The sequence below is a fragment of the Hemicordylus capensis genome, chromosome 6, assembly GCF_027244095.1.
Source record: "Hemicordylus capensis ecotype Gifberg chromosome 6, rHemCap1.1.pri, whole genome shotgun sequence".
NCBI classification, from domain to species: Eukaryota; Metazoa; Chordata; class Lepidosauria; order Squamata; family Cordylidae; genus Hemicordylus; species Hemicordylus capensis.
The window spans coordinates 24,519,429-24,531,927 of NC_069662.1; the positions used below are offsets into that span (position 1 = coordinate 24,519,429).

The 12,499-nt window shown below is 44.0% G+C and overlaps 1 protein-coding gene and 1 non-coding gene across 11 annotated transcripts in view; both read left to right on the forward strand.

The window, feature by feature from the left end:
- LOC128329781 (serine protease 33-like) overlaps positions 1-12,499 on the forward strand; it is a 38,976-nt gene that overhangs the window by 21,516 nt on the left and 4,961 nt on the right. For all 10 annotated transcript variants that reach the window (XM_053261462.1, XM_053261459.1, XM_053261460.1 and 7 more), the window contains one exon: positions 10,274-10,455. In XM_053261462.1, the coding sequence (XP_053117437.1) occupies positions 10,274-10,455 (182 nt within the window). The remainder of the gene's footprint in view (positions 1-10,273; positions 10,456-12,499) is intronic.
- Positions 3,160-3,243, forward strand: TRNAN-GUU (transfer RNA asparagine (anticodon GUU)). The gene has a single exon. It is a non-coding gene; the product is annotated as a tRNA-Asn (tRNA).

The window sequence follows — 12,499 nt, forward strand, 5'->3', positions numbered from 1 at the left end:
GGGATTGGCAGAGGGTGTGTGACTCTTTTGGTCCTTTTGGATCTCTCAGTAGCTTTCAATACTATCAGCCATAGTATCCTTCTGGAGTGTATGAGGTATGCAAACTCTACTTTGCAGTAGTTCCACTTCTACCTTTCGGGCAGATTCCAAATAGTGTCCCTTAGAGACTGTTGCTCTTCAAAATGTAAACTTTTATATGGGGTCCCTCAAAGCTCCATATTAGTTGTATAGGGACATACCACCTGTCAAACTCCAAGTGCTCTTGTTTCCAAATAGAATGACATGGCGCGGGGGAATGATGTCATAGCTCCCACATGGGCGCTGACATCATGAGGGGTCAAAATGCGCTTACATCACCAGAAATTGGCCAGAGGAGGGGCTTACGTCACAGGAAATGGTCAGAAGAGACCCCCATGTGACTGGAAAGGGTCAGAAGTAGGGGTATGCCCTCGCCCCTAGAAGTTTGGCCCCACCCTCCACTCCTACCCCAGAATATGTCCAGCCATGTCCCACAGGAGGGCATGTGGCCCCTCTATGAACACACCTAGCCACCCTGGACCAAGAGGAACAGGTTTCAGACCCCAGAAAGGTCTGTGTGCACAGGCGTGATAATGGTTGGGTGGCCATTTTGTGTAACTTTATGGGGCAAAATGCGGTCAACTGAGCCTACGAACAAGCCCCACCACCCTGGGTCTGTAGGAATAGCCCATGTCTCTCTGAACCATCTTGTTTTTGCAGACTCACTGTCTGTGCGATCATGGAATCCCCAGAGAGATCTTTGGAGACCATTGCACCACAAACAATTGCAAAACCTAGCCCAAGAAAGCGCTATATTAGCGCAAGTTCTGATGATGAGAAATTCCCGCCCGCCAAGCGTCCGGAAGAAGAAGACCAAGAAGTTTATGAAATCTGGCAGGGAATCGTGCAGGCTATAGCGGCAGAAGCTTTTGGAGCCCAGGTAAATAAGAAGGGGTGGTGTTAATGGACAAGGGAGAGTTCATCATGGCTGCAACTTTATTTTTTCAGGAGGGTGAAGAGCCTTGACACACAGCCTGTAGCTATGTGGAACTATGATGAGCCAGGGGACAAGCATATCAGGGTGTGTATGGAGAAATTTGGGTAGGAATATCACTTTAAAGAAAGAAAGACAGAGAAAGAAAGAGAGAAAGAGAAAGAAAAGTTAATAACCGGGTCCCTCCCCTCCCCACAGAACCCGCCAGCTATGAGAGCGCATCAGGCCAGCCATGTTACTATGCAGAACTTCCTAGGACTGCAAGTGAATGATTCGCATTACATCCCTGCGAGGAAAAGGAAGTCTGCTACGAAGACCCTCGTGAGGGCTACTCTATATGGGGTTTTTTAATACTGCCTGAAGAATTACATGAATGATTCATGCTAAAGTTGGTTGGTTCAACCAGCAGGGCAAGACTCACATGAATGTGTCACCTGGACTGAAAGAAAAATTTCCAGATTTATTAGAATATTGTCTTCAAAGATGTGTATGAAATCAGTGCGACACAGAATCATTCTAATTGGTTACAGTCTGAAAATGCGAATGCTGACTAGTGAAACAGTCTCTTGATGAGACTCAAAATCTCATCACAACTGTTAAGGATTCTGATGACCCGAAAGTGGTGTTAGAAGCATCCCACACCAGAAAGATTCCAGAATCCTCTCTTTTGTGAACTGTGTCCTCGAAAAAAGTGAGTCATACAATTTCTTGTTCCAGAGCCGTCTGTATAAAATTCCCTCGCAAAAGCATAAATGTAGCTTTGTACAATGCTGCCATCTTGTGGTGTGTGAGTTTTTGTCAGTACGCACTAAATATTGTTTCTTTGCAGAAGGGGACTGCTTCTGAACCACACCACAGTTTTTAAATATACAGAGGTGTGGAGGACCCCGAAACGCAACTTTAGATTGCTTCTGTTTTTAATAATAATAATAATAATAATAATAATAATAATAATAATTCGATTTCTATACCGCCCTTCCAAAAATGGCTCAGGGCGGTTTACATAGAGAAATAATAAATAAATAAGATGGATCCCTGTCCCCAAAGGGCTCACAATCTAAAAGAAACACAAGATAGACACCAGCAACAGTCACTGGAGGTACTGTGCTGGGGGTGGACAGGGCCAGTTACTCTCCCCCTGCTAAATAAAGAGAATCACCACATTAAAAAGGTGCCTCTTTGCCAAGTTAGCAGGGACTAAATTTCTATTAAATGCCATTTTATTATGTATCATGTCATAAAAATAAAAAAGTGGCTTCACTCTAAATACAAAGTGACTCTGTTTTATTGTTGAGGAAAAGCCTCTGCCTACATGAGTTAGTTGGGAGGCAGAGACTGGTGAGTCATCACCTTAATCCCATCAAGCTGTGGGAGAGATTTCCTGCAGACCCACCTCTTATCAGCATGCATGAGGATGACCAATCAGAAAACTCAAGCATAGACATGTGGACACAGAACTCAAATTGATAAAATTACTCTGAGGCAAGAGGTCCTGCTCTTTCTACATCCCGAAACTCCAGCAAGCAGGAGCCAGCTGAGAAATAAACTGTAAGTATGAATACACTCCCCCCCCAGTAAAAAACTGGAAAGTATTAATTTAAATGTTTCCCTTTTTGTAGTTTTAATGGGGAGGGCTTTTAAAACTGAGCTTGCTTTCTCTGGGGGGTGGCAATTATTCTATCTTGTTTCTCCAGGTCCTTTTAAATATTTGGCCAGTTTAAATGTGATTGAGAGAGAGAGAGAGAGAGGCCATGTGCTGTGACTGTTTTGAAAAGTTTGTTCACATGCCATTCCAGTGAAAGAGGCCTGTGTTTGAATCTATTTTATATTTGAATCTGTTTAGCAATTTCTTAGTTTTTTCTCTGGGGCTGGCGTTTATTTAACTCTCTTTTTTTTTTTTTGGCTGGGTCTCCAAGTCCTATTTAAAAGTGTGTTTTAGAAAAGCCTTGTAGTGTAACTGCTTTAAAAAGCTGCTAAGACCATGTGGCATTTAAAACTGAGGCCCCTCACCCGGGGTGGTGGTGGCAATTATTTTAACTTTTGATGTTTCTCCAGGTCCTTTTTAATATTTAGCCAGTGTGAGTGAGTGAGTGAGTGTGCCATGTGGCCAGGGAGGGCTTTTAACTGTGATCATTGCTAAGTAATCAGGTGAGGTGGCTGAGTGGTTTAAAGTGATGGAGTGTTATTCCATTGTGCTTGTGCATGCATGGGTTTGAATCCCATCCTTGCTGGTCTTTTAAAAGTATGATATATAACATTTTTAATGTATGCATTAAGATCTGTAGAATTCTAACTTCATGGACGGAAGTCTGCTCTCTGCAAAACAGCGCTCCTGCAATAAAATAACTAAATAAAGGGCTCCTGTATGCACAGCTCACAATTATGTTTAAATTAAATGTACTTACCCAGCATGCATGCTTGATCCACCCAGTCCTCACAATGTAATCTGTAATAAATGTTTTCCTGGGACACAGATCTTTGTAGTGGTTTTGTAAGCAACCCACCAAAGAGATATTGTTAAAAGTCTACTCTTATTGATTTTTCCGTCTGCAAATTCAGCGGCCATTATGGCTGTGAAAAAGTTCTCAATATCTATCATGCGGTTCAGATGTAAAGATGCCATGTGGGGCTTTAAATCAGACTCCATTTTAAGTAGCAAGGGGCCTATTCTTTCCATTTTTGGTTTCCCATAGGCCTGTTCCATACATTCCCAAGCCAGAGTGTAAATTTGATGGCGCTCCATGGCGTGCAGTTTAGGATTCTGGTGGGAAGGGGCTGGTAGGGCAGGATATGTCTGAACATGTCTTGCCTGGATCTTTTTGTGTATTCAACAGCAAACACCAAAAAACAAAGAAAAGAAAGAAAAGGTTCCACCCACCAAGATGATGAGCATTCGGGATGAAGAAATGAACTCTGATGGTATGAACTGATTCTACTTTTCTTTTTGAATGTTTAAAACGTTATGAAGATGTATACATGTCTGATTTGTATTTAGCTCTAACCCCTGCTAACAGGGCAAAGAGGCACCTTTTACCGTGGTGATTCTCTTTATTTAGCAGGGGGAGAGTAACTGGCCCTATCCACCCCCAGCACAGTACTTCCAGTGACTGTTGCCGGTGTCTATCTTGTGTTTCTTTTTAGAATGTGAGCCCTTTGGGGACAGGGAGCCATCTTATTTATTTGTTATTTCTCTTTGTAAACCGCCCTGAGCTATTTTTGGAAGGGCGGTGTAGAAATAAAAATAATAATAATAATAATTTGATGTTCTGCAGAAGGGCATGTTCAGCCTCAAGCCATGAGAACCACATTTTCATTCTCAAAGGCTGCTGACCCATGCCTCATCTCTGAGGAGGAAGAGGTTCTCACACCCCAGCCAGCTGGGGACACAGTACAGGGTAAAATACATTTTTAAAAATACAATTAAAACTAACCTTTAAATGAGCACAGTTTGAAGGATTCTGAGTAAGCCTTTCTATATATATTATTATTTTTAATTGCTGCAGGCATAGATCAGAGATGTGATGATACAGGTAAGAGTACATGTTTTTTCTCTATGTAATATCTCATTCTAAAAGTCAATAAACCTATGTTGTTCACAGTGGACCTGAGAAATACCCAGGGTGGGGTGCAGAATCTGCCAAAGAGTACTCTAGAGGGTAAAATAGATTTTTATTTTTTTCAACTCCCCCCCCCCAACTTTTTAAAATAAACTCACCTTGAGGGGAAAAAACCCACTGAGTAATTCTACCTACCTACTTTCTACAGGGCCATCTGAAGCAGCCCCTAAACAAACAAAAAGGCTGAACAGAACGGCAAAGAGAGAGGGTAGGAGAAAAGTGTGTTTTAACTCTTTTATTTATATATGTATAAATAAAAGCCAGCATGGTGTAGTGGTTAGAGTGCTGGACTAGGACCGGGGAGACTCGAGTTCAAATCCCCATTCAGCCATTAAAAAAACTAGCTGGGTGACTCTGGGCCAGTCACTTCTCTCTCAGCCTAACCTACTCACAGGGTTTTTGTGAAAGAGAAACTCAAGTATGTAGTACACCGCTCAGGGCTCCTTGGAGGAAGAGCGGGATATAAATGTAATAATAATAATAATAAATCTTATGCACTCTATGCATCATTATTAATAATGCCATGTGGTTCCCTTGTTTGCAGATGTGGAGTCACAAGGAGCTCACCGGCCCTACAAGAGGCCCAGAGAAGCCAGTCAGGAATCTGGTAAGTCATTTCTGCAGCACATGGCACAAACAAACACATACCTCAGAACATGTTTGTGAGTTCGAATCCTCCCCAAGGTGTATATGTCTTAGCCACAGGCATGTCTGGTGATCTCTGGCTCTGATGTGTGTGTTTCAGAGCACGATCTTGAGGCCCGAGACGATCAGCTGCTGGAACTCAGAATTGACGAATGGATGAGGAATATGGAGCAGGCAATGGAATACGTGCGCTCTTTACGGCGGACTAAAGCAGAAGCCCAAGAGCGCAAAGCAGAAGCTGAGGAGCGCCTTGCACAAGCCAACAGGCGCATTGCAGAAGAAAAAGAGCTGATTAGAACAATTGAGGCACGTCTAGAATCCCTGGAGTATCACGATGTAGAAAGAGGACTACCAGGGGCGTAACTACTATTAGGCAAGGGGAGGCGGCTGCCTGGGGGCCCCCACGCCTCGAGGGGCCCCTCAGAGGCAAGTCACATGTGAAGGTGTGTGTGTGTGTGTGTGTATCAGCGAGGGGCCCATTTTAAAATTTTGTCTCTGGGCCCACTCCAGCCTTGTTACGCCCCTGAGGACTACAGTAATTTTATCAGTTTGAGTTCTTCTGTGTCCATATGGCTATGCTTGAGTTTTCTGATTGGTCATCCTCATGCATGCTGATAAGAGGTGGGTCTGCAGGAAATCTCTCCCACAGCTTGATGGGATTAAGGTGATGACTCACCAGTCTGTGCCCCGCAACTAACTCATGTAGGCAGAGGCTCTTCCTCAACAATAAAACAGAGTCACTTTGTATTTAGAGTGAAGCCACTTTTTTATTTTTATGAAATGATACATAATAAAATGGCATCTAATAGGAAAAAGAAGCAATCTGAAGTTGTGTTTCTGGGATCCTCCACGCCTCTGTATATTTAAAAGCAGTATGGTTCACTTTTCTGTTAAGAGAGTTTTTCCTCTTTGCAAGGGGAAAACTTGATGGGATTAAGGTTGGGACTCATCAGCCTCCTTGACTGCTTGGCCACACACTCATTTTTAAATAAGACAGAAATAAGTTCTCCCCCACTGCTTAAAATAAACCATCACTTTTTATTTAGAGTGAAGCCACTTTTATTTTATGAAATGATACATAATCAAATGGCATCTAATAGGAAAAACAGAAGCAATCTGAAATTGTGTTTCTGGGGTCCTCCACGCCTCTGTATATTTAAAAACGGTATGGGTCAGCAGCAATCTCCTTCTGCAAAGAAACAATGTTTAGCATGTACTGACAAAAAATACACACACACTACAAGATTTTATTATTTACATTTTATATCCCACTCTTCCACCAAGGAGCCCAGAGCGGTGTACTACATACTTAGGTTTCTCCTCACAACAACCCTGTGAAGTAGGTTAGGCTGAGAGAAAAGTGACTGGCCCAGAGTCACACAACAAGTATCATGGCTGAATGGGGATTTGAACTCTGGTTTCCCTGGTCCTAGACCAGCACTCTAACCACTACACCATGCTGGCTCTGGCAGTGTGGTGTACAATACTACATTTATGCTTTTGCGAGGGAATTTTGTTCAGATGGCTCCGGAACAAGAAATTGTTTGTACTCTTCCCCCCCCCCCCCCGCCCGAAGACACAGTTAAGAAAAGAGAGCATTCTGCAATCTATCTGGTGCAGGATAGCTTCTAACACCATTTTGGATCCTCAGAATCTTAACAGTTGTGATGAGATTTAGAGTCTGATCCACTGTTTCAATAGTCAGCATTCGCATTTTAAGACTGTAACCAATTAGAATGATTCTGTGTCGCACTGATTTCATACACATCTTTGAAGACAATATTCTAATAAATCTGGAAATTTTTCTTTCAGTCCAGGTGACACATTCATGTGAGTCTTGCCCCGCTGGTTGAACCAACCAACCTTAGCATGAATAAATCATGTAAATCTTCAGGCAGTATTAAAAAACCCCATATAGAGTAGCCCTCACGAGGGTCTTCGTAGGAGACTTCCTTTTCCTCGCAGGGATGTAATGCGAATCATTCACTTGCAGTCCTAGGAAGTTCTGCATAGTAACATGGCTGGCCTGATGCGCTCTCACAGCTGGTGGGTTCTGTGGGGAGGGGAGGGACCCGGTTATTAACTTTTCTTTTTCTCTTTCTTTCTTTCTTTCTTTCTTTCTCTGTCTTTCTTTCTTTAAAGAGATATTCCTACCCAAATTTCTCCATACACACCCTGATATGCTTGTCCCCTGGCTCATCATAGTTCCATATAGCTACAGGCTGTGTGTCAAGGCTCTTCACCTTTTCTTATGTTCTCCTGGAAAAATAAAGAACACAGTTTTAAGTTGCAGCCACGATGAACTCTCCCTAGTCCATTAACACCACCCCTTCTTATTTACCTGGGCTCCAAAAGGTTCTGCCGCTATAGCCTGCAAGATTCCCTGCCAGATTTCATAAACTACTTGGTCGTCTTCTGGACGCTTGGCAGGTGGGAATTTCTCATTATCGGAACTTGTGCTGATTGAGCGCTTTCTTGGGCTAGGTTTTGCAATTGTTTGTGGTGCAATAGTCTCCAAAGATCTCTCTGGGGATTCCATGATCGCACAGACAATGAGTCTGCAAAAACAAGATGGTTCAGAGAGACATGGGCTATTCCTCCAGACCCAGGGTGGTGGGGCTTGTTCGTAGGCTCAGTTGACCGCATTTTGCCCCATAAAGTTACACAAAATGGCCACCCAACCATTATCACGCCTGTGCACACAGACCTTTCTGGGGTCTGAAACCTGTTCCTCTTGGTCCAGGGTGGCTAGGTGTGTTCATAGAGGGGCCACATGCCCTCCTGTGGGACATGGCTGGACATATTCTGGGGTAGGAGTGGAGGGTGGGGCCAAACTTCTAGGGGCGAGGGCATACCCTGACTTCTTACCCTTTCCGGTCATGTGGGGGTCTGTAAGCTTCTCCTCTGGCCAATTTCTGGTGATGTAAGCACATTTTGACAGCTCCCACGATGTCATTGCCCACATGGGCACTATGACATCATTCCCCTGCCACGTCCTTCTGTTTGGAAACAAGAGCACTTGGAGTTTGACAGGCATAACCTCCCTAAATGCCTTCCTGGAGGCTGTGATGGGTTGGATGAGAGATAACATACTGACACTGAATCCAGATAAGACGGAGGTAATTATTGTGTGGGGTTGGAACTCGGGAGACGATTTTGATCTTCCCGTTGTGGATGGGGTCACACTTCCCCAGAAGGAACAGGTCAGGGAGTACTTCTGGGTGTGTGGATGCTTTTGGATCCAAACCTCTTCCTGGTGCCCCAGATTGAGATGGTGGCCAGAGGTGCTTTCTATCAGCTTTGGCTGATATGCCAGCTGCGTCCATTTCTTGAGACAAACGACCCGAGAACTGTGGTACATATACTGGTAACCTCCAGACTTGCCACCTGCAATACTCTCTCTGTGGGGCTGTCTTTGTACGTAGTCTGGAAACTGCAGTTGGTACAAAATGCGGCAGGCAGGTTGGTTTCTGGGTCATCTCGGAGAGACCATATGATTCCTATACTAAAAGAACTACACTGTCTACCAACAAGTTTCTGGGCAAAACACAAGGTGCTGGGTATAACCTATAAAGCCCTAAATAACTTAAGACTATTTGGGAGAACATCTTCTTTGCCAGGAGACCCACCACCCATTGAGATCATCTGGAGAGGTTTGTCGGCAGCTGACACCAGCTCATCTGGTTGCTACACAGGGACAGGCCTTCTCTTTTGCCACCCCATTCCCGACTCTGGAATGTGCTCCCTGCTGAAATAAAAGCCTGACAACATTTTAAAAAATCCGCAAATACTCATTTTTTTCATCCAAGCTTTTTAACTTGACTGGTTTTAAATTGTTGTAAGGTTTTCATTTTTTGTCTTAATTTGTTTTATGTTCTACACCGCCCAGAGATGGAAGTTTGGGGCAATCTACAAATTTGATAAACAAATAATAAAGTATAATAAGTGAAGTAGTGCATTCAGCTAATTTAAGTGGCAGGATTGTTCACGCAAGCGTTGGTATCAGTAGGTAATTGGGGTAGTATGACTATTTTGCATACACAAACTCTTTAATAGAAAATAATCTCAACCATCAGGGTTTTTTTTTGGTGGTGTGCCAATCAAATGCTTGAAAGGCTCCTTGAGGGGTTTTTGAGTGTTTGATGGGGATTCTTGAAAGCCCTGTTTGCTTTCAGGATGAGCTGCAGCCTATTCCCCCATCTCTAGCAGAATAAAACTTAGGTTTCTAGCTTTACTTGAGGAAAAACATCTTGGGGAAACAATGTTTGATTCAGAATACATCCAAGCATTAACAGCAGGACAAATCTGTATTCTGAGCTAGACAAGTATGAATTTTACTGCCAATTTTGACACTGTTCAAGGTCAGATTACTATGTGTATATATTTATTATTTGCATTCTATTACTACCCTTTGTCCTAAGACCCCAGGGCAGGGAACAACAAATTAAAAACCACATTAATAGAATTTCAGTTAAATACATACTCAAAACAAAACAGCTAATGCCACAGTCAGCTAAAAGGAAATCGGAGGACTACTCATTGGCCAAAGCCCTGGACAAAAAAGTCAGTCTTCGCTCTCCACTGGAAGATGGGGAGGCATGTAAATCTCACCTGAGACCGAGTTCCAGAGCCTGGGGGCAATCACTGAGAAGACTCTGTCCAGCTTGCTCAACAAACGGGCTTCAGCAAGTGTCCACATGTGGAATAGAGCCTCCCCAATCTACCTGGTCAGGTGGGCAGATTCAGCTGGGAGCAGGCTGTCCATAAGATCCCTGGGGCCCAAGTCTATTGAGGGTTTTTAAAGCTTATCAGCATCTCAGTCCGTACCTGGAAACAGATTGGCTGCCAGTGCAGTCTGTTCAGAATAGGGGTAATATGCTCACTGAGCAGCTCCAGAAGTCCATCTGGCTTAGTAAAGTGAAATAACGAATCCTTGTTAAGTGATATTGAGTCTGTGACTGCTCTCGGTCTGTGACTGCTTTTACGTCTCCTGTTTCAGCTCCCTACCTCTCTCGGATCCTGCAGGAGCTGGAGGTGCCGATCCTAGATAGTGAGGAGTGCAACCAAATGTTCGAGAACAACAGTGTCGTCGGCAGCACTTTTGTACCAATGGGTCTAGTGCTGATCTCAGAAAGTATGATCTGTGCTGGGTACCCAGAAGGAAAGAGGGATTCTTGCCAGGTAAGAATTGTGGGTCAGGGGAGTGTATCATGGGCAAGGGATACTGGGAGCAACAGGGCCAGGAAAAGCTGCCTGAAGCTAGGAATACAAATATGAATACGACAAATATTTATATACCGCTTTTCAACAAAAGTTCCCAAAGCCGTTTACATAGATAAAAATAAATATAGTGGCTCCCTGTCCCCAGGGCTCACAAGAGAAACATAAGATAGACACCAGCAACAGCCAATGGAGGGATGCTGTGCTGGGGATGGATAGGGCCAGTTGCTCAACCCCTGCTAAAATAAAGAGATCAACCATGTTTAAAAGGTGCCTCTCTTGTTCAGTTAGCAGGATTACAGGAGAGCTGCTCATCTCTTAATGCAACCAGAGTTTGGGGCTCTTCCAGACGTTAATTGATTCCAACTTCAGTGCAAATTCTGACAGCAGACATAATGGGCTGGTTCAGACATACAGCGGAACCGGAGGTCCCTTCATCTGCGGTTCCCAAACTTGAACATATGAACCTGGGCAATTAAGGTTAAAAAAGTGGTTTCCCGCCCCTAACTCCAATTGTCACCTTCAGATTTGGTTTTGCTGCCATAAACTGTATTCCTGCAGTGCCTGGGGTATGTTCAAACCAAGAGTTGCAGTTATCCTTTGCCTCAAACCAGAGTCGAGGGAGGAAGCTCCTCCCTTGCTCTGGTTCCTATTGGCTGTACTTGCTGTCCTTCAGGAAAGAAGGTAGCCCGCACAGCCTGGTCCCCCGCCTCTTTGCAGTCTCTCTGACTGCAGTCAGTGAGTCTGCAGTAGGTCCGAACCCAGACCAGAGAACTTGGGGAGTGTGAAACCGTGGGTCCACTGGACCTTTGGTTCCGCTGTATGTCTGCCGGCCCAAAACAAGATGTCCAGATGACATTCAAGGATGTTGCATAAGTGTCATGCACAGTGTTCCCTCTAATGGATTCCCAGTTGTTGTTGACTACAGCTCCCAGAATTCCCAGCTGCAACGGCTTTTGCTTGGGGATTATGGGAGTTGTAGTCAACAACATCTGGGCATCCCTGTTAGAGGGAACATTGGTCATGCAATAGGGTGCTCAGGTGCTCACCATGGTGTCCGAAGGTGATGATGTTGCAGATTGTGAGCAGAAGTAGTCCTTGTTGGAGGCAGTCAGGTAAACTGGGACAGCTCAAGGTGAGGACTGCAACAGGTTCTCTGGAAGGTTGGAATACAGGGAACAAACAGAGGCATAGAACACTCTGCTGTTGCTGGCATGACTCTCTTGGTGCTCTGGAGCAGGGTTTCAAAATCAGGTGGTGTTGCCTGCAAGGCTTTAGGCGCAGGAAGCAGTTTATGCTTGGTGTGACGCCCTTTCCTGCCTGTCTGCTGCAAACAAATCTTGCTCCTGAGTAGCCTTTCTGTATGAGTTTTACCCCTTTATTTGAGGAGGCCCACTGGAGTAGATTTCTGGCAGAGAGGTGAGTGAGTGCTCTTCTGCCTATTCTGGAGCATTTCTCTAGGCTGCTGGTGCCTCTGAGTCTAGGGGCTTGGAGAGGACTCTGTGGGGTATCTGGGACATGAAGCCCATTCTCAGGGATCTCTGCAGCTAGTAGTTCTCTTGTATTCTGTTTAGTAAGCCTTTGTTTTGTCATTGAGAAGTTTGTCCCAGTGGGGATCCTGTAGAGAGAGTGTGCGTGTGAGGGGGTGGAATCAGAAAGAAAAGGGAGGGGAAGGAGAAGGAGAAACTGGAGTTGTTCTGAATAAAATCCTAGTTAAATCTATCTAAGATTTAAGATTTAAGTTTAATTAATTAAACAATGTTTAATTATTTTTTTAGAACATTTATTCCCTGCCCCTCCAGTGGGGTGGCAATAAAACTAATAAAACAGATACAGTGTCAAATAAGATGAAGGAAGCTAAACAAATTAAGTTAAAATACCAGGCTAAAATCATATCTAAGTTTAGAATTTTTAAAAAGGTTTCACATTAAAAGTTATATAAAAAGCTAAAACCTGAGAACAATTGAAAACGGAGAACCTTGTGTTTATGAGGAAAGCAGTTATA